At 39.9% G+C, this 21,862-nt stretch overlaps 1 protein-coding gene across 3 annotated transcripts in view; it reads right to left on the bottom strand.

Annotated features, from left to right (window-relative positions):
* Positions 1-7,171: 7,171 nt before the first annotated feature.
* MYB (MYB proto-oncogene, transcription factor) overlaps positions 7,172-21,862 on the bottom strand; it is a 34,142-nt gene continuing 19,451 nt past the window's right edge. The window contains exons 15-16 of one of the 3 annotated variants that reach the window (XM_004465272.3): positions 20,640-20,732; positions 7,172-8,476 (exon numbers count right to left, since the gene is read on the bottom strand). In XM_004465272.3, the coding sequence (XP_004465329.1) occupies positions 8,360-8,476; positions 20,640-20,732 (210 nt within the window). In that variant the 3' untranslated portion in view covers positions 7,172-8,359. Of the gene's footprint in view, positions 8,477-20,624; positions 20,733-21,862 lie in introns of all 3 variants that reach the window. The other 2 variants (XM_004465271.2, XM_004465280.5) reach the window with 2 other exon arrangements.

The raw sequence follows: 21,862 nt of genomic DNA, 5'->3' as shown, positions 1-21,862 counted from the left end.
CTGATAAGGATGGAAGTGGTCACAGAAGAACACACAGCAAGTAGACACAGAAAGCAGACAACCAGGGGGGCAAAGAAGGGAAGAGAAATAAATAAATAAATAAATAAATAATAAATAAATAAATAAATAATGCATGTGGTATAAGCAGTGCTCCAAAATGTATTAATCAAATGCAATGAATGTACCACACTGATGAAAGAGTTTGTTGATGTGGGAGGAGTGTGGGGATGGGGTGGGGAGTGGGGTATATGGAAACCTCTCATTTTTTAATGTAACATTTTGTGTGATTTATGTATCTTTAAAACAAAAAAGACAGAAAAACAAAACAAACAATAATTAAGCTGAAGACACTTTCAAGGACAAATGTTGCCAAGATTCCTTAATGGGCAAACTATCAGGCTGATCAAGGATTACACTGTATAAAAAAACCCCAAAGAGTCAATGAAAGACTTGGCTTTTGAAAAAGACAAGGAAAGTTTAAGTAAATTATTGGTTCAAAATACTGTGCTCCTAAGGGAGAAAAAATGTATTATGCAAACAATTCTTTCTGGGCTGATTATTTTATGGATTATAAAATGGGAAAACAGCCTTCATGAACTTCAGATTAAAAGACTTTTCTCAATAAGTTTTTCTGGGATTAAAGCGTGTTCTTCTGAAATTAAGAAGCAGCAGGAAATGCACTATGTAAAATCCAGTTAACTGAGTGTAAAGCTCAGACTCTGCAATCATTTGGCACTTCTAACCTGTGGTTTAATTTTTTACCATCTATGAAAAAGAGATTGGAGCAGAATTATTTATACATATCAGATATCAATCAAGCATTTTATTTCCCAGTTTAAAACCATTCAGTGATTCCCCATATCTCTAAGGACAAAGTTCAACCTCGTTTGAAGCATTTACAGGACTTTCCCTCTGTAGTCCTCTTTCCCCCAGCCTGCTGGGCCCTTCCTTTCTGCAGTTCTTCTCTGTTGGAAACCTTCCCTCTCTCCTCTCCTTCCTCTCCCTCCCTCACTGCTGGCATTTCATGAACTCTGCTGCATGCCGTCTACTTGGGAGCAGCATATCTTTCTAATGAGGTTAAGTGCCACATATCTTGATTCAATTCTTGGTTGTGATCCAGTGTGATCCTGGGATCTCCCAGAGATTGTTGTTTTATAAAGCTATGATAATAATGATTCTTGCTGTATTTCACTGATTCTGAGATACACATTTGTTTTTTACATTATCACATCCCTGTAATTTCTTTTTTTTTTTTTTAGATTTTTTTTTTATTGCCCCCCTTATGGCTTGTTCCTTTTCTTTTGCTGTCTCTTCTCTGTGTCCATTCACTATGCATTTTTTCTGTATCTGCTTGTCTCCCTTTTGTTGCATCATCTTGCTGGGCCAGCTCTCCAGCTTTGCCTTCACAAGGAGGCCCTGGGATGTGAATCCAGAGCCTCCCATGTGGTAGATGGGAGCCCAACTGATTGGGCCACAGTGGCTTCCCACTTTCCTGTTATTTTTTAATTGGTGGTTCCATTTTCCTAACTTAATGATAGATAACAGTGTATCATTTAATCAATGTCACCTTAGATTCAAAGAGCTGCTGAGAGCATTATATATGTTGGTATATGTAGGCCCTTCAAACATCACCTGCCATAGAGTGAACACTTAAAAAAATACTAGTTTTATTATCATTACTAATAATATCCTTCCTGACAATGGAGAGAAGCAGGTATGTTTGAGATATGTTTTGGAGGTTGAGTTCTTAGGTCTTTCTGAGCTTAGAGAAAGGTAAAGAAAGAAATCAGGATGACAGAGTTTTGGCTTGAGAAATTAAGTCGATTGTAGGGTTGATTACTATGAAGGAGAAAAATAGAAGTATTTGAGCATTAAAGAGTTCTTTTTGGTAGCACAACATTGTCAATGTAATTAATAGCACTGAGTTATAAATTTGAATGTGGTTAAAAAGAGAATTTTAGATTGTCTGTAAGCTACTAGAATAAAAATTTAACAACAACACATGACTAGACCACACAAACAGGGAAGCTCAGGTAAACCATAGACTATAGCTAATAGTACAATTATAATAATATTCTTTCATCAGTCGTAAAAAAGTTACCACACTAATGCAAGGTGTTAATAATGGGAAGGGAGAGAGTACATGGGAATTCTGTATTTTTGGCATGATTTTTCTGTAAGCCTACAAATAATAAACAAATAAATGCATCAAAATAAGAAGCAACAGAATTAAGGGAGTGGATAAATAACAAAGGTAAAATAAACAAAACAATCTTCAAATGAATAAAATATGCAACGTGAAACAAAAATTAACAGAATAAGGAAGAACCAAGTGGAAAACATGGATACATAAAAGATGATAGTTAAAGTAAAGTAACTCAGTAAATGACACTAATAACCCAAGGAATCTACCTGAAGAACAAACTGCTGAGCTGGGAGTTGAGGAACTCTGCCATATCATACCCAGAAGAGATAAAGAAATGGGATGCAAAAAAAACCACAAGCAAACAAACAAACAAAAAGAGTTCTAATTTAGTCTTACCATATTTAGGATGCTTATTTGGAGGAAGATGTTAACATGGCATTGTCTGCTGGAGTCTGGAATTCTCGAGAGAAGGCAGGATTGGGGATGGAGATGGTATGTAAAGCAAAGGCACTGATGAGCTTCCTTAGGAAGAAGGATGGAGAAGGATAGAGAAAAGGGCCGCTTCAAGGCCAAGATGAAGAGGAAGAGCATCAGAGACCAGCAAGGAAGAGGAGAGCCAAGGTGCAGGTGTCCTGAAGCCAAGAGAGAAGTTGTTCAAGAAAGTGGGAGTGTCGATTCTGCTGAAGGCACCTCCATAGGCCAGGAACCAAGAGGCCTGAGAAGTGACCACAGGATTTGGCAACAGAGAGGTCATTGGTGACCTGGCAAGGGCAAGCTGGTGGAAAGAGGTCAATGACAGCTGTGTGAAGCAGCACAGAGAGGGGGCAATGTGAGGCAGTGTAGTTCTTGCAGGCAATGTGAGGCAGTGTAGTTCTGCTGCATGCAAAGAGGAGCAGACAAATGGAGTGGGGTGGTGGAGATATGGAAGAAAGGAGGAGGTTATCATCTTTACTGCTGGGGATGATCCAGGAGAAAGGAAGACACTGAGAATGCGGGAGCGATACCTGCAGGCTGAGGTGCTTGAGGATACAGAAGCAATGGCCTGCAGGGGCCAAGTGATTGGGTTGACCTTTGACTGCTACAGGAGTGCTCGTCCATAGAACAGAGGGAAGGCAGAGTGGGGTGCACGTGGAGGCAGGTGCATGGCTTTGGGGTGGGAAGGTGAGGGTGACTGTTGAATACTCCTGTCTTCTCATGAGTGTGTGAGTCACTGTGATCAGCTTGGCATTGGGTGGAGATGGGATAGAAGGGTTTTAGTGGAAGAAGTGTGAAATTGCCTTGAACATGGGAAAGGGTATGTACTAGAGAATATAATGGGTAGTAGCATTCATTGCCTGTTTGCAATTTGTCATCATGAATTACACTGCCCCCTCTAACTCTGACCCCCCACTTTAGCCTATCTTAGATGTTAGCTCTGTGGAAACCTGTCTTGCTCCTACAAGTCTAGATCCGTGTCCCTCCTGTGGTCTCTGTTAGCCTCACTAAGACCGTATCCTAATTATCCATTTGCTCTGTCTCCGTTGCTCTGAACTCTAACCCCACTGACACAGGCCCTGGCACACAAGAGGAGCTCAGGAAATACTAGCAGAAGGAGGTCGATAGGGTCCACAAAGCAAAGAAGCCCACTGTAGCAGTTTGATATGGTTATGAATTCCAAAAGTAGATACTGGATTATGTTTTAATCTGGTCTGTACCTGGCCCTGATTGAGTTATGATTAGGGCTGTGATTGGGCTATGTGTGGGGACTCACAAATAAAAGGCATGGCAAAGGACAGAGTTGAGGGTTCTTAATGTTGGAGTTTTGATGTTGGAGTTTGATACTGAAGTCTTAAGCTGGAGCCCTGGGGAGAGAGACAGAGCTGTTTACCTGATAATCTATCTACAGGTGACCTTGTGGAGGAAACAGAGGAGCTGAGCCCAGAGGAACCCAGGAAGCCCGAACCCTCACAGACATCGGCAGCCATCTTGCTCCAACGCGTGAAAATAGACTTTGGTGAGGGAAGTAACTTATGCTTTAAGGCCTGGTATCTGTAAGCTCCTTCCCCAAATAAATACTCTTTATAAAAACCAACCAATTTCTGGTATTTTGCCTCAGCACCCCTTTGGTTGATTAATACATCTGCTTTACAGTGAAGACCGTGAGCTTTCTATTTCTCCCTTAGCATCAAAAATAGTTGTGTTGAATGTTAATTAAAAGTAATTCTTGGGAAACGGACTTTGGCCCAGTGGTTAGGGCGTCCGTCTACCATATGGGAGGTCCGCGGTTCAAACCCCGGGCCTCCTTGACCCGTGTGGAGCTGGCCATGCGCAGCGCTGATGCGCGCAAGGAGTGCCGTGCCACGCAAGGGTGTCCCCCGCGTGGGGGAGCCCCACGTGCAAGGAGTGCGCCGGTGAGGAAAGCCGCCCAGCGTGAAAAGAAAGAGCAGCCTGCCCAGGAATGGCGCCGTCCACACTTCCCTGCCGTCGACGACAACAGAAGCGGACAAAGAAACAAGACGCAGCAAATAGACACCAAGAACAGACAACCAGGGGAGGGGGGGAAATTAAATAAATAAATAAATCTTTAAAAAAAAAGTAATTCTTCAGTATTTACTCCCCAAACCCGTAGCCCCCTAAGATTTATAGTCAGTTCCCTCTTGCTGCAGTTCGCAAAATAACTATGTATAATTGTAAACCAGTTGTCTTTGCTTTTTAGAAAGAGGTTTCCATTTTAGCTGGCTTCCTTTCCTCAACTCTACCTTCAAATTAAGGAAGAAGGAAACATTTATTTTATGATAGTTATGGTTAGAATGAGAAAAATCAGCACCAAACTCATAAGGATTATCAGTGTGGTATGATAGGCCTGCACACCACGTTTTACTACTTGATAGTTTTCTTTTTCACATTAGAAGCCATCAAATTGCAGGTTTAAGGGAAAATGTGCCCTATATTTCCCACATACATTTGTACAATAATGAGAAACTTCTATTTAAATATAGTTATAAATTAGGAATATTTTGAGAAGCTGTAATTTAGATTTAGCATTCGTTTTAATGCAGGGAAGAGATTTGACCTACCCTGCAGGACGTGGGCCCCTGAGGACCCACTTCTCCAACGCTGCAAGTAGAAGTGTTTTTTCTGTGATCTATCCCGAGTCATTATTGTGACTTACCTAATCGAGATCCCCTGCAACATTTTACAGGGATGCAAGAGTACAGGGACTATCTCACATAATTGTTACAATACCCAACAACCTTGAGATGTATTTTTTTCCTACAATTTATAGATAAGGAAAGTGAAGGTTCAAGACTGTAAAACTCATTCCAACTGCAGAGTTGATAAAGGCAGAGCATAAATTCAAACCAAGGCAGGTGGGACCCCAAAGGTGTATTTCTTTTTACAAAGCAATGCTCTGAGCCCTTTATGGCAAAGCCCTTATAATAGTTAAGATCCCTTCCACTTCTAATATCGTACAATTTCTAAAAACACAAAGAACTTCTTCCCTGGACATCTTTCTCATCTCCTCGAATTATTAGTTCCACCTAGAAGCTAAGACACTGAGAAGTTAGAAAGATATAAGCTCTACAGGTAGAAAACCTTTTACAGGAGTCATAAAAAATAGCATTTCCTTTTATTTTACTACTTGCATACCTGTTATAGAGATCAAAATAGTTACAGAAACGATCAGAACAAATAAATGTTTTACAGATGCTTGTGAAATTGACTGTGAGTGTTTTCACATAAACTCTAAATTTACATTTTTCATTGGCTTTGTTCTCAGTTTCTAGTTATTGGGGTCCATACATACTGGGAAGGTAAATATTTGTTTCAGTTCTTCATAGCAGTGAGTTCACTCTTGCCATTAATTTATTTTCATAATTATAATGTGGCCCCAAAGTTTAACTCTGCAATTGGTAAGATACACTGTCAGCCGGTGAACATTTAACATACTACATATAGCACGCATCATTTAATTATGGAAAGTATTCATGGTAGCAAAATTTGTATAGTACTTTCCTCAGCCAAAGTCTATTTTAGGAATGAACTGATTTCACAGATAAAGAAAACAAGACTCAGAGAGGTTGACAACTTGTCCAAGTTCACACTACCAGTAAGTGGCAGGTCAGTCCTTGAAAAAAATAGTCTGAGTACCTGAGTATAAAAAAACCTTCCCAGCACAAGGAGGATGCGTTATTACCTATTGAAGGATACTAAGCTAATTTGTAGACGTGTAATTAGGTCTAACAAATCCGTGGCTCTACAAACACTAAGTGTTTAACGTCGAGCACACGAGGAGTCAAACTCTGAGTCAGGTCCATGACTCAAAGACCTGCTAAGGAGCCTGTGTGACTGTGGTAGCATAGTGAAAACACCTCTGAGCTAGTGATGGAAGCCAGCGGAGACCGATCTGTCAAGTGGGGGAGCTGGACTGAGGGGTCGCTGGGCTGGATGCCGTGTCCTGGCCCCACCAGACCCCATCCGCCAGCCCTAGGGGGCTGATCTCTCTGGCATCAGGGAGCTCCCTTGCCCCCTGGCTTCTGGGGGGTCCTGCCAATGAAAAGTCCTGGGCAGAGTTGGGAGGAATAGGGGCTTTTCCCTGGATGCCTTTCTGCGAAGTTTCCTTGGGGCAGTGCCCTGGTCAGTGGTCGCTGTTGCTCTCACGGGCTTCTGCGTTCGTTGCCTCCCACTCCCGGTCTGCCCCAGGCACTATGGGAACTCCTTCCTCCCCCCACATCGGTGCCATCAGTCCCCAGGAGAAAGAAGGCTCCTCGCCTTATCCCAGGGAATGCACCATCAGACTCCCGCCAGAACCCTGAGGCCATAGTCTGGAAGATTCCCTCCAGTTGTCTTTGGGCATAGGACTGTTTTCTGACCTATTGAACTCGGTTTCCCTGGTCCTCTCGTCCCGAGTATTGATTCTTGGCTTCTTCATGTCAAATCCAGATGCTAAGCCTATTGCCAAGAAAGGAAAGCATTCTGAGTTCCCTCCGTTCTCTTAAAAGTATAATGGCTGTCCACAATCACAGGCAAGAAAGAAGTCAAAAGTGTGTAAAATAAGGGCACAGCTTTATTTCTCTACAAGGCAGTAAATACACTGTCATATCAAAAGTTCAGTGCCGGTCATCCTGCACCACATGTTAAGGCAGCAGCTGGCTCTCGACCCTAGACTTCGGTCTCCCCAGCTGCAAACGCAAGCTCCGTGTGGCAGCTCCAAGACCAGATGCTTAGAAAGCATGGGGCTGCTGATCAAACACATGACTCCAAAATGAAAGAACAGTTAGGCTGAACTCAAAACAAAACACAGGACATCGACAACATAGATCTCCCAAAGTAGAAGTGCAATGTATGCTCTTATAAACCAACAGTAACAAAAACAACAACAAATGCAAAATCTCCCAAACAACTTTTCCAATGTATTACAAAAGGAAAAAAAAGGATGTATATATATAAAAAATAAAAAAGTCTGAAATACTAGTGCACAATTACCTAACACCAAGTTTGCTTTCTTTCTGTCCAAAGCTCTACTGCCCCTTTGAAACTAGCAGCATTCTACAGGCTAAGACCATATAGCAGCAAAACACAGTTTTCATTTGGCATTTACAAAATTAAATTACTGAATAAAAATATAATTTTTTTAATAAAACTATTTCATACAGTAGTAATCTTTTAAGCAAGCTAACAAAAAACTCATAAAATGGTTTAGTACAATAAATGTACCGCCAATGTTATTAACCATAAATGAGCATTTACAATCTGGATTTATTGTCATAAGATGTTAATCCAACATTCAGAGTAATGCTTATACTGATTTTTAAAAATCTTTGTCTTTATTGTGTTTAGTGATTGAGAAAAGTGAAATATTGGAGTACCTTTTGTAATGAAAAATTTCAAAGAGCTCATCTCAAGGAGAAAATACTGGTGTGTTGGATACTCTAAATTATAGAAAAATCACTTTATGTATAAAAAATCGGCATTAAGATATTAACAACTGATTACAATTCATTACCTAATAATTTAGGTAAGACTGTTATTTATTTATTTTTAAAAATCCTTTTAGTTGGGTGAAATCCAATAAGATTTCGTCCAACTAAATGCACTTTGTGCTGCTCTCAACTGTTGTACCACAACAAAAATAGGCTCTTCTCCCATTCATGAAAAGTTTCATGTAGAGGAATGAGATATTCCAAGTCGAGGTGAAGTGTTCTGAAAACGATAATGCTTGTCTGGGAGGTCTCACATGACCAGAGTCCGGGTTGAGAAGGCATTCACATATTTCCGAGCTTGACCGGAAGCCGTGATCTGGTCCTCCGTCTTCCCACAGGAGGCAGGCTCCCAGGCACCACTGCAAGGCTAAGGGCGAGAAAATGGCAAAGCCAGGTTAGAGAGCAGGCACATACTGGAGTCCACAAACAGAGTCCCAACCCCACCAGAGCCAGGACATGAATTAACCAGTTTATGACATTTTCATGGTTGGATAACAAGTGGTGGACACCAGGAAGTTCTTTGTCAGATGGACTCTTAACTGCCAACCCCCAGGAGTCCAGCATCCTGGAATGCTACAATTCACCAGCAGTTATGCCCCGTTAAGGGAGAAAACCCACTCCCAACAGTGCCATACGATACAACCACATCTTCATGATTTATTTCAGAGGCTTGGAGATTCTATGAGGAATATAATTCTCCAGGAAACTAAGGCAAGCAGTGGACATGTGCTCCTTAATTGGCGAGTGCTTGAATGGAGCATTGCCTACAAAATAAACGTTAGCTTACAATTATCTGTCAGTACAGCCTAATTTTGAAAGACATGTTGGAGGACACAAGAGGGAGCGAATGCCTAATGGGCCTCATCCGAATGTCGGCTACGGTGTCTGATGCTTCACACACATGATCTCATTTAAATGGCATGCTCACCCTGTGCCATAGGGTCATCCTTTCTTTGGTCAGTCTAGAAAACTGGAGTCTCGAGGGTGGAGGTAACGTGCCCAAGGCCACTCAGCAAGTAGGGGGTGGAGTGGCTTTGAATCGAGGCCTGTCTTCTGCACGGCCTCGGCCCCTACCATCTTAGACCAAAATATGTACCATTTCTGTCCCCAATTTGTTTGCACAAGTATTTAAGATGCTTACCACATAAATACAAAACCACAGGGTTTAAAAAATTCAGAGAGCAGAATCACAGGGTAATAAATGCGAGAAAAATAAATAATATGAAGTGGAAAGAGATTTGTACCCAGAATCCTTGCCACCATGTACAATGCACCAGGTAGATGCAAACCACCGGCTTGACTGAGCTCTCTAGCAGTCAGTGCAAAGAGGGAAAGAGAAACACAATCCAATAAAAGATGTGGTGTCCATAAGTTCAAAACAAATCAGTAGTTTGGAAAAAGTACAACTATCTCGGGCATCTAAGAGGAATTTTCTCTCATGGGACAAAAGAAGAACAAGCAAGATCTCTGCTCTCAGAGGTTCAGATGTCTTTTAGGAGACAAAATGAACAGACATGAAATAGGTGGAGTAAGAGTCCAGGAAATGTTTGTGGTGCCAAATCCAGGTGAGAAGGGGATGGGACAGTGAGGAATTGCCAGGGCAATGCTCTGGGGAAGGGGCAGGCAGGCACAGGCGGGCTTGAGCTCGATGGGTGGGAAAGAAGGGTTATAAGCCAGGTGAAAGAAATAGCAGCAAAGAGCCCGGCAGCTGCAATCCACATTTTGCTTGTGGGATGTAGTAGGGATAAGGTGGGCTAAAGGACACATAACACTGACCAAGTGCGTACTACATGCCATCCTTGCTTCTAAGGGTTTTGCATGTATCATTTACAGAAAGCATTTGACTCTCACACAGAACACCTGAGGAATATAGGTACAATTAAGTTCACCTATTTTGCAGACTAGGCAATTTTAAAGTGAGAGCTGGGGTGACATATTCAAGATCAACCAATTAAGACGTGATGGAGGGAACACGTGAGCCCAGGCAGAGTGAGGCCGGAGCCCACAACCCTTAGGGGTGTGACATGCTGCTGTCATTCCAGCAACGTGGTGGGAAAATGGGATCAAACCCGAAGAGTCTGGGAATCTGGGGGAAGCATTTCCATGGCGTGGGGGAGTCATCGCCTTTTTAGCAAAGAGCAACGATGGAATGAAGGCGCAGTTTGTCGGGGAGCCGGGCTTCCTCACCAAGGCGCTGGAACACGGGGCTGCGGTTCTCACTTCTCACTTCTAAGCCTTCAAAAGACACATGCCAGGTTTCTCAGCTTCTGCCTCGTCTGCCACATGCCATCTCAGTGCCAACACAAACGACACTGTTGACGTGTACGTTTACTCTGAAAACTCAGAGGCTTGAAATAACTTGAAATACTACATAGCAAGATGGATTATCTTAGCATTTTCCAGGAACCGTGTGCATCACCAAAAGGACAAAGATGCCAGACCTCCTTGGCTGACTCTGCCACTGGGTCATGTTTAATGTTTTTCTAAACAAAATCACCAAGCTATTTAGAGAATTCTTTGAAACCGTTCTGAATAAATGGTCTTTCTCTACACTCGAGCATATGGGTTAAATATATATGATCTAGTTCTCTGGTATGTATCTGTTCATCCAATTGACATTTTAGTGCAATTCACTGCTTACATGTCATTGCAGATATTTTTACTGTATTTGACCGCTAGATCAACACAAGAAACTACTGAAAAAATAAAATGTAATATTATCTTTTTATTTATTGAGCTTATGTGCATCATCACCTTAGCACTATATGACAAATAGCGACTGTCATTAGAGAGTGAATGTGATAGCTACCTACCACGGAGAACTACTCCACAGTTGGTAGAAGCAACGGGTTAGATGGACACAGAGCAAAATGCATGGATCTTAAAAATCAAGGATAAAAAAGGAAGCAAAATGAGATATAATGCGATATCTCATTTGTAAATTTAATTTTACATTAAAATACAGGCACAAAACAAAAATATTTATCTTGAAGAATACATGCAAACAAATGGAGGGAAAAGGAAAGAAATGAGAATGGAGATCAAAGTGAGGAGCACTTTTCTGTTCAGCTCTGGTTAGAAAATTTCCAGCTTAACTGGTCCTCAGTTAATCTAGAATTAATTTCCTAAACATGCAAATTAAGTCCCTTAAAATACCATGGTAAAACAATCTTATGTTTCCTTTTACTTTGCTTCCTGCTGAAAGTCAAGTTCTGATCCTTTGCAATCTGGTACTTGAATTGATTCAGATTTCCTGAAGCCTGTTTGGGAGAACGTAATACTAAATATTATCTGCTTAATACTGTTTGTTCAACCTGAACCTTGATGCTCTCCTTGTTCGAGCTCCCACCTGGCTCAACGCTTCAGTCATGTTTGGGATTTTCTAGATATTTAAAACAAATTCAAGATACAGAAGGTACCATATATTTTTAATTAGCATTTTAAAAAATGTTCCAAACAATCAATATCTCCAAAGTCAAAATAGAATTTACAAGAAACAAACTGAATTGCCTGAACTAGCTGAATTGGAGCCAACACAGGTTTTAGGGTGTACTCCCTAAGCACAGAGCCTACAGGGAGCAGGGCTGGGCCAGCTTCCTGGAACCCCCGAACCAACAAGCACCAAGGAAGAGGGCCCTGTGGGGAGGTGCACCAGGGCCAGAGCAGGTGGGGCAGATCCTTTCCACCAACACCAAGAGGAAAACAATTGGCCAGAGCCGACGAGTGATGGAGGATGGGAAGGCCGGGCGCTTGGTCAAGTGCCCAAATGGCAGCGGCCCCCTTCTAGCTAGTTCTTTCTCTCTTCTAACCTTGAAGCCCTGGGGCCTCAGGACAACTTCTCAAGCAGACAGAATAGTTTTGACAAAGGAGGAGTGCGTGGCTTTGTTTAAAGAAGAAATGTTTAACACCGTCACATGTATCTTTGTGCATCCTGCTGAGTCCCTCTCCCTATATTTTGGTTTCAATTCGTTGTCAAGAATGGGTAAGAGTAGGGATTTCTTCACAAGAATTCTTGTTAAGTTACGAGCCCATGTGCCATTCCAGACATGTCACTCTACCTAATTCATCTCAGCATTAATAAGCTGTCCTGCACATCCTCTTGCTTATCCTGTAATTTGCCTTTAATTGCCCCTGGGCAGAAGTGAACTATAAACAGGCTGTCAAGGCTTTAACGGGGATATCCTGTTAAAATACTTTAAATAAATACTTAGATAAATAAAACCATATCCACAAGTAATTTTTTGTCAGAATTAGATTTTCTTCACATATTCACTTAGAATATAATTATTTTTTTCATCATACTGAACTACTACTACTATTACATTCAAAGCCAAACTTCACTCGCTAGCTGCTTGAGGGCAAATGCCTTGATAAATGTGGTTGGAAATTCACAGACCTAATATGATACTTATATAAATCATTGAAAATGCCTTTTTAAAAAATCAAAGCAGTACTTGAGACAGTATTATTAATTTTTAAGTAATAGGCAGGTGTGGGTAGTGTCCAAAAGAATAAGACATTTAGAATGATCCGATTCCTCTATTTAACCACATGAAGAAAGTACCTATCCTGGACTAAAATTCTAAAAGTAAGAATTCCCTCCCCAAAGGATATCTTTGAAAAATGTGTCAGTGATAAGAGATAATGTAGAATCCTTTAATTATGTCTTAAAAGTCAGGGGCAAACCTTGAGAAGATAAGGCCAATGATTAGCAAACTTTTCTCATGTGTAAATGCTTCCCTATGTATAACCAGTTAAATGCTTTCAGTTTCAGGGGTATTAATTTTTCACAGAAAAGAGCCCTAAAAATTAGGGGACTACAAATAAATTGCAAATGGGGACTCAAACAGATTCTCGTATGTGAATGTGCATGGTAGCATTATTGACAATAGCCAAAAGGTAGAAACCACCCAAACACCCATCAACGGAGGAATGGGTGGACAAAATGTGGTCTATCCATTCAACGGAATATTATTCAGCCATAAAAAGGAAGGAAGCTCTGACACATACCACCACATGGATGAACCTCAAAAATATATGCTGAGTGAAAGAGATACCAAAGGACAAATATTGTGTGATTCCACTTAGATGAAATATGAAATAGAGACTGAAAGTAGATTAGTAGTTACTAGGGCAGGGGTGGGGGGTGGAGGAGCTATTGTTTAATGGGGACAGAATTTCTGTGTGTGGGGAGGATGGAAATGTTTCGGGAATGTGTTTGCACATCATTCTGAATGTACTTAATGTCAATGAATTGTAGTACACTTCAAAATAGTTAAAATAGCAGATGTCATGTATATTTTACCACACAAAAAAAGTTAGGGGAGTTGAAGGTTCAGATGGTGACCAGAATTTGCTCCACCCATAGATTCTTCCACTTCCCACCCAAGTGTAAGTTAATGACCTGGAATGAGGATGAACCTTTCAGAAATTTGTCCCTGATGTCTCTAGAGGTCTCTTCGTCTTACATGTTTATATACTTTCCAACAGTAGCTTATGGTGTCAGTTTTGGGGAAGAATAGCTATTTCCTTAGTCACACATTAGTTCCAGATTACTAAAATGAAGACAAGTGCCAGATTTTTCTAAAGCAATTTGATCTTTGCTGGCTTAAGGAAGATTCAATCTCAGTGTGTTTGTCTTCTCTAAGTGTCTGAAACAAACAGACTAAAAAACCCCACATCTCATTGTGCCTGGGGCAGGGCACTCTGACCCTGTGCCCCACAAACTTTCCCCACTCACTGAGCCTTTCTCCAGTCAACCCCACAGCTGTGCACAGCGAACCTGCTTACTTTATAAAACCAAGTGAAAGCAGGGCACTGAAGGACTACTAACAGCTTTGCGAGTTTTTACCAAGGCAAGTAGAAAAAAGTGACCAAGAGGAAGAACCGAATGAGCGTTAGACCGCCAAGGGGGCACCCCACACTGTGAAGATGGGAGCAATCCAAAGCATACTGAGCCAAAATGCTGGGGCGGGGGATGAGTTTCACTTGCTGACGATATTTTACTAAGACGTATGTCCCAGGCTGGCTGTTTCTATCACAAGTAGCAGAGAAACAGAGAAAATCAGTAATCAGCTGTTTCATCTCCAAAACACCAAAGAGATCTGACTGCCTTTATTTCAAGGAATCAGTTGAATCAGCCATCTCTTCTGGTGACCCACTGACACAGTTCTGAAAGAGGAGAAGAGGGATGAGAAAGCGCATGCTAGAGGAAACAGCACACGGGCGACAAGGAGAGCCTGCTGTTGGTGGGGCCTCCTGGCCAGCGTTTCTAAGCACAGAGACTGTGCACCATCGGTCGCTGCCTGCTAGTGTGCCACCATTTTGAGGACACTATTAAATCTAATCACTTTCAAAGCAACCCTGGGTGGTAAGTGGATACTCACTCCTCAATTTATAGACAAGAGCATTTTGTTCCAAAAGGGTTAATTAATACCAGTTTAAAGTCATGCAATTAAAAAATGGTGGGAGTCTAGACCAGACCCCAAGTCCTTATGAACCTCATTCTAGTTTATTACACTCCTCTGCAAAGCCTGTCAAGCAAAAAGGAAGGTTTGCCCCATGTTTCTTTGGAAAATCTAAAATTTCATAACTAGTTCCTATGAAGAGAGGAGCAATCCAAAGCACACCGATCTAAAATGCTGGAGATGGGGGAGGCCTGAATTTCACTTGCAAACAACATTTAAAAATTCTCTGATATGGTACAAATGTGTTTAAGCAATAATGGCCAAGAAATTTCCTTAAATTAAGTGCACTGTTTTAAAAAAAGTAAGGCCATGACAAGCCAAGTCAGGAAATTAAAATTTAAGGCTGTCATTCTGTGGTTACAAAAAAGAGGAAAGTCAGCGAGTAAAAAGCTTATGAACACATCTTTTACACTAGGGTTTTAAATAGGAATAAAAGGAAATTATAACTTAAGAGAAAAATACAGAAGTTCAGAAGACTTATAACTTAAGTATAGTTTCAGATCTATCAATAAAAATGTCTACCTTAAGAAATGGTTATTAGCATAATGTATGTATTTCAAAATGTAAAGCAAATTGAAAGCATACTGAGGAAAACAGGCAACTCTGTGCTCCTTGCTGAGGAGGGAGCTGTGTATATATGTGTGCACGTGTATGTCTGTGTGTCAGCCTCTTTGTATGGACTCCAATTTCTTCCCCAATCCTCTGATGAGAGAGGAAAGGGGGACAGAAAAAGCCAGCCACCTGTCAAGACACAAATGCACCCAGGTGGCATCTCTCTCAGGGCAAATTCTGAACGGCAGAATACAGGAGTGTTTCACAGTGACTCAGCCTTCCCCCCTCCAAATTACTAGCTCTCTTGGCTGAATGTTTTTTTCTAATTCCTCATCTGTCATGGCTTTTTAAGCTCATTTCTTTACTAGCATACAAAGTAGAGGGAGGCTGAATACTGACAATGTTCCAACGTGACTTTCTCACATATCCTGAGCCACGTGAAAGATACAAATATCAAAAACATCTTAGAACATCTTTATTGTGAGTGCCCTGTTTGCTTTTACAACTTAAAACTACAGCAACTAATTATTTTTAAAGAAATGCAACAATTGTAAGATTATACAACTCCTCAAATTCCTTTCAGAAAAAAAGACTAAGCATAAATAATTTTAAAAAACTTTTGCGTTATTTGTGCATGTCTGATATAATCCCTTTAGGATTACAGTTTATAAATTAGAGAATATATGAAAAGTACTGAATCATTAAAACTCATTGTTTCTTAATGACAACTCACATAATTATGAGTATCTTCATACCATTTCCCACTAAAAGATCTCACAGCTTGTTATGGATTGAATTCTCTTCCCCAAAAATGATATGTGAAGGCCCTAATCCCCAGTACCCTAGAATGTAGGCTTAGTTGGAAATAAGGCCATTAGGAATCAAATTAGGAAAGTTAAAATGAGGTCATACTAGAGTTGTATGGTGGGCCCTCAATCCGGTAAGGCTAGGGTCCTTCTTAAAACAAGAAATTTGTACACAGACAGACAGAGGAGAGTACACAATGTGTGGCATCTGAGGCACAGTACAGCCATGGATTGCTGACAAGCCATCACCAGAAGCCAGGAGAGAGTCCTGGGACAGAGTCTTCCCTAGAGACTCAGAGGAAGCACGGCCCTGCTTACACCTTGGTTTAGGGCTTGCAGCCTCCAGAACTGTGAGACAATAAATTCATGTTGTCTTAAGACACTCTATTTATGGTACTTTGTTATGGCAGCCCTGGCAAACTAAGACAGAGCTCCTTGAGAAACAGCAGATTCCCACAAGATAGGAAGGAAATATGGCTATTTAAATTGATATTAAATTAAATGGAATATTCTTTTCAATAGTAGCTCTAGCCATATTTCAAGTGCTCAGTAGCCACATGTGACTAGTGGCTACCACATTGGACAGTGGTATTCTGGACATTTCCATCATTGCAGAAAATTCTATTGGACAGCACTGGGTCTAAAGATTAAAAGATTTAAGAGACTCAACAAATGCAATGTGTGCACATTTTTCCAATTTCACTGAACAAACAATAAAAAAACCTTTCGTTGGATTGATGGGAAAAGTTGAATATAGCCCAGGAATTAGAATATTAAAGAATTATTATTAATCATAATATGTGATAATGGTATTATGAAAATGTTCTTATTTTTAGAGATCCATCTGGATGTATACAAGAATGAACAATTACATGGTTTGGAATTTCTTAAATATCTCATTAAAAAATAGATGAAGCCAAGATGGCAAAATGTAAATAATTGTTAAATCTAGGTCATGGCATATTGTCTCTACTTCTACATATGTTTGAAATTTATCATAGTAAAATGTTTAATTCAGTGATCCTTGCATTTTACTTTAAAAGATCAAATGTAATTCACACAAATTTATGCATAAGCAGGTACACTTATATGTATATTAGAAGCCAAACCATAAAGTCTCAGTATTTGGGCCTCAGAAACAATAACTGCTCTGCTTAAAATGCTATTGTCATGATTAAACTGAAATGGTAAAAGAGCACGGACTCCTCTTTGCCTGAAGGAGCCCACATCCACATCTGCGCATTTACTTCTTTTCTTTTCTCTCATTTCTCAATAAACTCTTTTTTAGAAAAAACACATGGAATTGCACAGTCACTATAGCCTTTTTATCAAGTATAATAGTTTTATCACTTTGTTCCTGAAAATGCTCTTGTACTTAAGTAAAGATATTTAGATAATTAGTAGGATGGACAATCGATTGTCCTACAAAACTAGTAACTATTTTAAATGTTAGCAGTATCAGAATTTTAGAGTAGTTTGGCAAATGAAGTTTAGTTGTTTTAATTGAAAAGCTCTTTGATAAAATGTCTAGATGGTTTGTCTAAAATCCCATTTAATATCTGATTTCTTATATGTATGAGTTACAAAAGTTATAGATTATTGTAGCAGTTTGATATGGTTATGAATTCCAAAAATAGATATTGGATTATGTTGTAATCTGTTCTGTATCTGGCCATGATTGAGTTATGATTAGGGCTTCTTTGATTGGGCCACATCATTAGGGCATCGAGTCCCTACCTCTTGGTGGGTGGGGACTCACAGATAAAAGGCATGGCAAAGGACAGAGTTGAGGGTTCTTAATGTTGGAGTTTTGATGTTGGAGTTTGATCCTGAAGTCTTAAGCTGGCACCTCGGGAAGTAAGCACACAGAGGAAAGAGAAGCAAGCCCCAGGAAGAAAGGAACCTTGAACCCAGAGAGAAGCAAGACCCTGGAAGGGAGGAACCCAGGAAGCCTGAACCCTCACAGACATCAGCAGCCATCTTGCTCCAACACAGGAAAATAGGGAAGTAACTTGTGTTTCATGGCCTGGTATCTGTAAGCTCCCACCCCAAATAAACACCCTTTATATAAACCAACCAATTTCTGATATCTTGCATCAGCACCCCTTTGGCTGACTAATACAATTATATAAAGTAATCTTATGTCAAATTGTCAGATCATTTAATAAATGCAAAATATGTTCATTTATACCTTGTGTGAGAAATCGACCTAATACGATTATCAATGGAAATATCTGAAATAATATTATGTTTAAATAAACAAAATTACCATATTGCATAAAAATTTATAGAAATACTCTTGAATCAGGAGTTTATGAATTATAGGCAATAGAGGCTTAAATATTTAGAATTATTTGCATTTTAAAATATGTACTATAAAAGTTTAAAACATTTTAGAAATCACAAATTTCTAACGAATCAGAGGCTAAATCTCCATAAAACCAAGAGAAGGAGATATTTGGTGTATACCATTCATTCAGTGAGTTGTTTTTCTTAACTGAATCAGATACCAGTTATATCAGATTATTAAAACAGGTTTGAGCAATGTAAATCAGTAAACCATAAAGTTTAGATAAAAGCACTGATTCTAAAATTACCTTTTAAGTCTCAATTATTCACTTTGGTGGAACTGACTCATGCCACCCTCACCATATGCTATGCCTAGAGCCTTAACCTCAGTTTACGTATGTTTGCATCTTTAGAGTGCCAAATATGACTCATTGAGATACTAAAAAATATGAATTAATGAAGTATTTTTTTACTTTATTTAATTTTGAGTTTCAAAGATAACCCATATTTCCATTAATAAAATAGAAATATATTGATGACAAAGTCCCATACTGATTATTTTTTTAAAATGCTATTGCATTTTAAATCTAAGGTAAAAACCTGGATAATCTACTTTTCATAAAGACTAACATTCTTATCAAAATTTTATAAAATATATATTTTATATCAGCAGTATGTTCAGCTCTGAATGGATTTGGCCAAAAGATAGTAGGATTCAATTTCAGAGAAATAACCAGCCTTTCTCAGCTTACATAATAGTAACGATGCCCAAATAAATTAACGTTTGCTCTTGGAAATTTAGAATGCAATTTTTCTGTTAAAATCAGGTTGGGCTCATAGCAGGTTACCAAAGGTACATAAAACTTAACCTAGCTTAACAAAAGTACTAACAGAGCCCTGACAGTACTAATGGTCAAGTTCCACGTACTGGAAACAAAAGGCCCGGTAGTGAGGGAAGAGGGAAAGAAAAACCAAAAAAAAAGGGTCTCCTTCTGGGCCCCGGAGATTGAGGCCACAAGGAAAGACTCTGAATTAATGAAGTGCACAACAACTCTTCCAGCTGCCTTTGTATTAAAAAATAATGCTAAGGTGGCATTGGATTGGGAAAAGTGGACATAATGGACAAACGGTATGGGGAAAGGCAGGAAGAGATGAGAGGTGGAGGCGTCTTTGGGACATGGAGCTGCCCTGGATGGTGCTTCAGAGGCAATCACCGGACATTGTAAATCCTCACAGGGCCCACTTGATGGAATAGAGGAGAGTATGGGCCATGATGTGAACCAATGTATATGAGGTGCAGAGGTGCCCAAAGATGTACTTACCAAATCCAATGGATGTGTCATGATGATGGGAACGAGTGTTGTTGGGGGGGGGGGGAGAGGGGGGGTGGGGGGGTGGGGTTGAATGGGACCTCACATATATATTTTTAATGTAATATTATTACAAAGTCAATAAAAAATAAAAAAATTAAAAAAAAAAATAATGCTATATCTCACACACAGATTTCTAACCGGTGGGATTTCAGGCCCAGTTAAAAAAGGGGAAGCTCTAAGATTCTCACAATTTGGAGCCAGAATACCTACACAATGCTAAGAGAGCCCTGACAGGGAGGGGCAGGCTGCTCAGGGTAGGCACCTTAACAGAGAGTGAAATGTGCCTTTCCATTCTGAGTCCAGTTCTCCACGTGCTCCAGGGTTTCTGAAATTTCTCTCGGGGCAGCCGAGGGGGCAGCGGGGAGGGCTATGCAGGTGGCTAGGAGCGGGGCTAGTTAACGTTGAGAACGACTTTAAATAATTTGGGGGAGCATGTTTGCATTCCTTTTTGCATTTGGCTCAGGATTCATGTGGGATTTGTTGTTTTTCATCAATATACACCCACTTCAGGGTTCCAAAGGAAATATCTTTCGGTATTAAAACCTGACAGCAGATGGTCAACTGTGAGTTATCCACACAACATTGAGACGTGATTCCCTGATAGTCAAATACATTGCAATTATTTTCTGTCTAGCTTATTTCATTTATAATCTGTGCTTGCTGTGTTAGAGCATACAAATTAAAAATTTGGAACAAACGGTAAACTATATGGCCCAACTTTTATAAGACATTTTAAAGCAGAGGAAGGAGAAACTGACATGAATGTGGCACATGGTCCTACTCTCTGTCATTGCTTGAATTGTTTCACTTCATTACGCTTTGGGAACCTGTTCAAAAATTTTAATAAAATTTCCCAGTGTGTCTCATATGAGCACCAACAAGGAATTTTAGGAGTTTTTTAGACATCAAGAAGTTGCTGAAAATCATCATTTCCCTAAGTCTAACATGTTAAAAAAAAAAAAAATCACGGGATGATCAGTGTGTTGGTGAATGAATTTTAAGATAATAATGTCAGAATAGTTAATTACCTGCAAGGGACTCACCAGGGACCTGCTTTTAGGTGCTGTAAATGCTTTGAGAACATTGTCTTCATCTTCTGATACTGGTGTCATTAAAACGGAACTTGTAAGAATATTCTAAAGGGAAAGAGAAAATTTGAAATTTAAAGGAGGGTGGATAATATGAGAGTTAATACAACACTAACATTTTAGAGACTACATTATCAGGATGTGATATACGTTGCATGAGAAAATGCAAGCATCTCCCAGAATTTCTCTTCCTAAAATGAGAACTCGCCTATTTACTAATCCTGAACTTATTGTGGGAATAATTGTCCAAATAAAAAGCTTAGGGGTCTGCAATAGCTCCAGGCACGTAGTAGACACTGAATAAACATCTGTCGAATGAAGGAATGAATATCTGTTCTTAAAAATGAAGCTCTCTTGAGGAAACTATTGATTTCATATATTGGCACAGAAATATTTTGGAGCTACAAATCAGTGGTTAAAAGGATGGAGTTTAGAACCTGACTTCCTGAGTTCAAGCCCAACATCACCACTTACTAGCTATATGACCTTGAACGACTGACTGCTCTCTACCTGTGCCCCAGTTTCCCTGTCAGTATACCAGATCTATTAATGTTACCAACCTTACAAGGCTGTTGTGAGTATTAAATGAATTAATCCATGCAAAGTCCTGAGAACAGGACCTGGCGCTTCATACATGCTAAATAAATATTAGCGATTCTTACTAACTCTGATTCTCTATCAGAGATAAGGGCAGCTGTTCATAAATTACAAACTTAAAAAGCTGGGCTACTGAAGGCCAAAGCTTTAAAAATGGTGGTAACCAAAGTGATGCAAAATTGGGTACAAAATCAGGCATCTGTTATAAACCAAGCACTGTGGCTGTCACTGGGCTGGATGCTACATAAAACTAAAGAAGAGGTGATTTAACAAGAAGGAAACACCAAGTTTAGAAGATGAAAAAAATCAATGAAAAGAAAATGTAAAAACCAACATTCTGTTTTCATGGAAACACATATATTTGTGCAGCAGAATTTCCGAGTGACAAGGAGTTTCAAATCATAAGAAAATAATGAAAAATTCTGTTTCCACTACAGAAATAAAATCTCATCTTCTCACTCAGCACTTTAATAACCACATAAAAAATAATCATGTGGAAGAGCAGATCTTTAGAAATAGGAGGTGTTCAAGAGTGCTGAAACCACAGGAACATCCTATGCTTCGCACGGAGTTTTGTGAGA

The sequence above is a fragment of the Dasypus novemcinctus genome, chromosome 11 (assembly GCF_030445035.2).
Source record: "Dasypus novemcinctus isolate mDasNov1 chromosome 11, mDasNov1.1.hap2, whole genome shotgun sequence".
NCBI lineage: Eukaryota > Metazoa > Chordata > Mammalia > Cingulata > Dasypodidae > Dasypus > Dasypus novemcinctus.
Note: the sequence above shows the minus strand (reverse complement) of the source record. Positions and strands in the feature narration are given on the sequence as shown.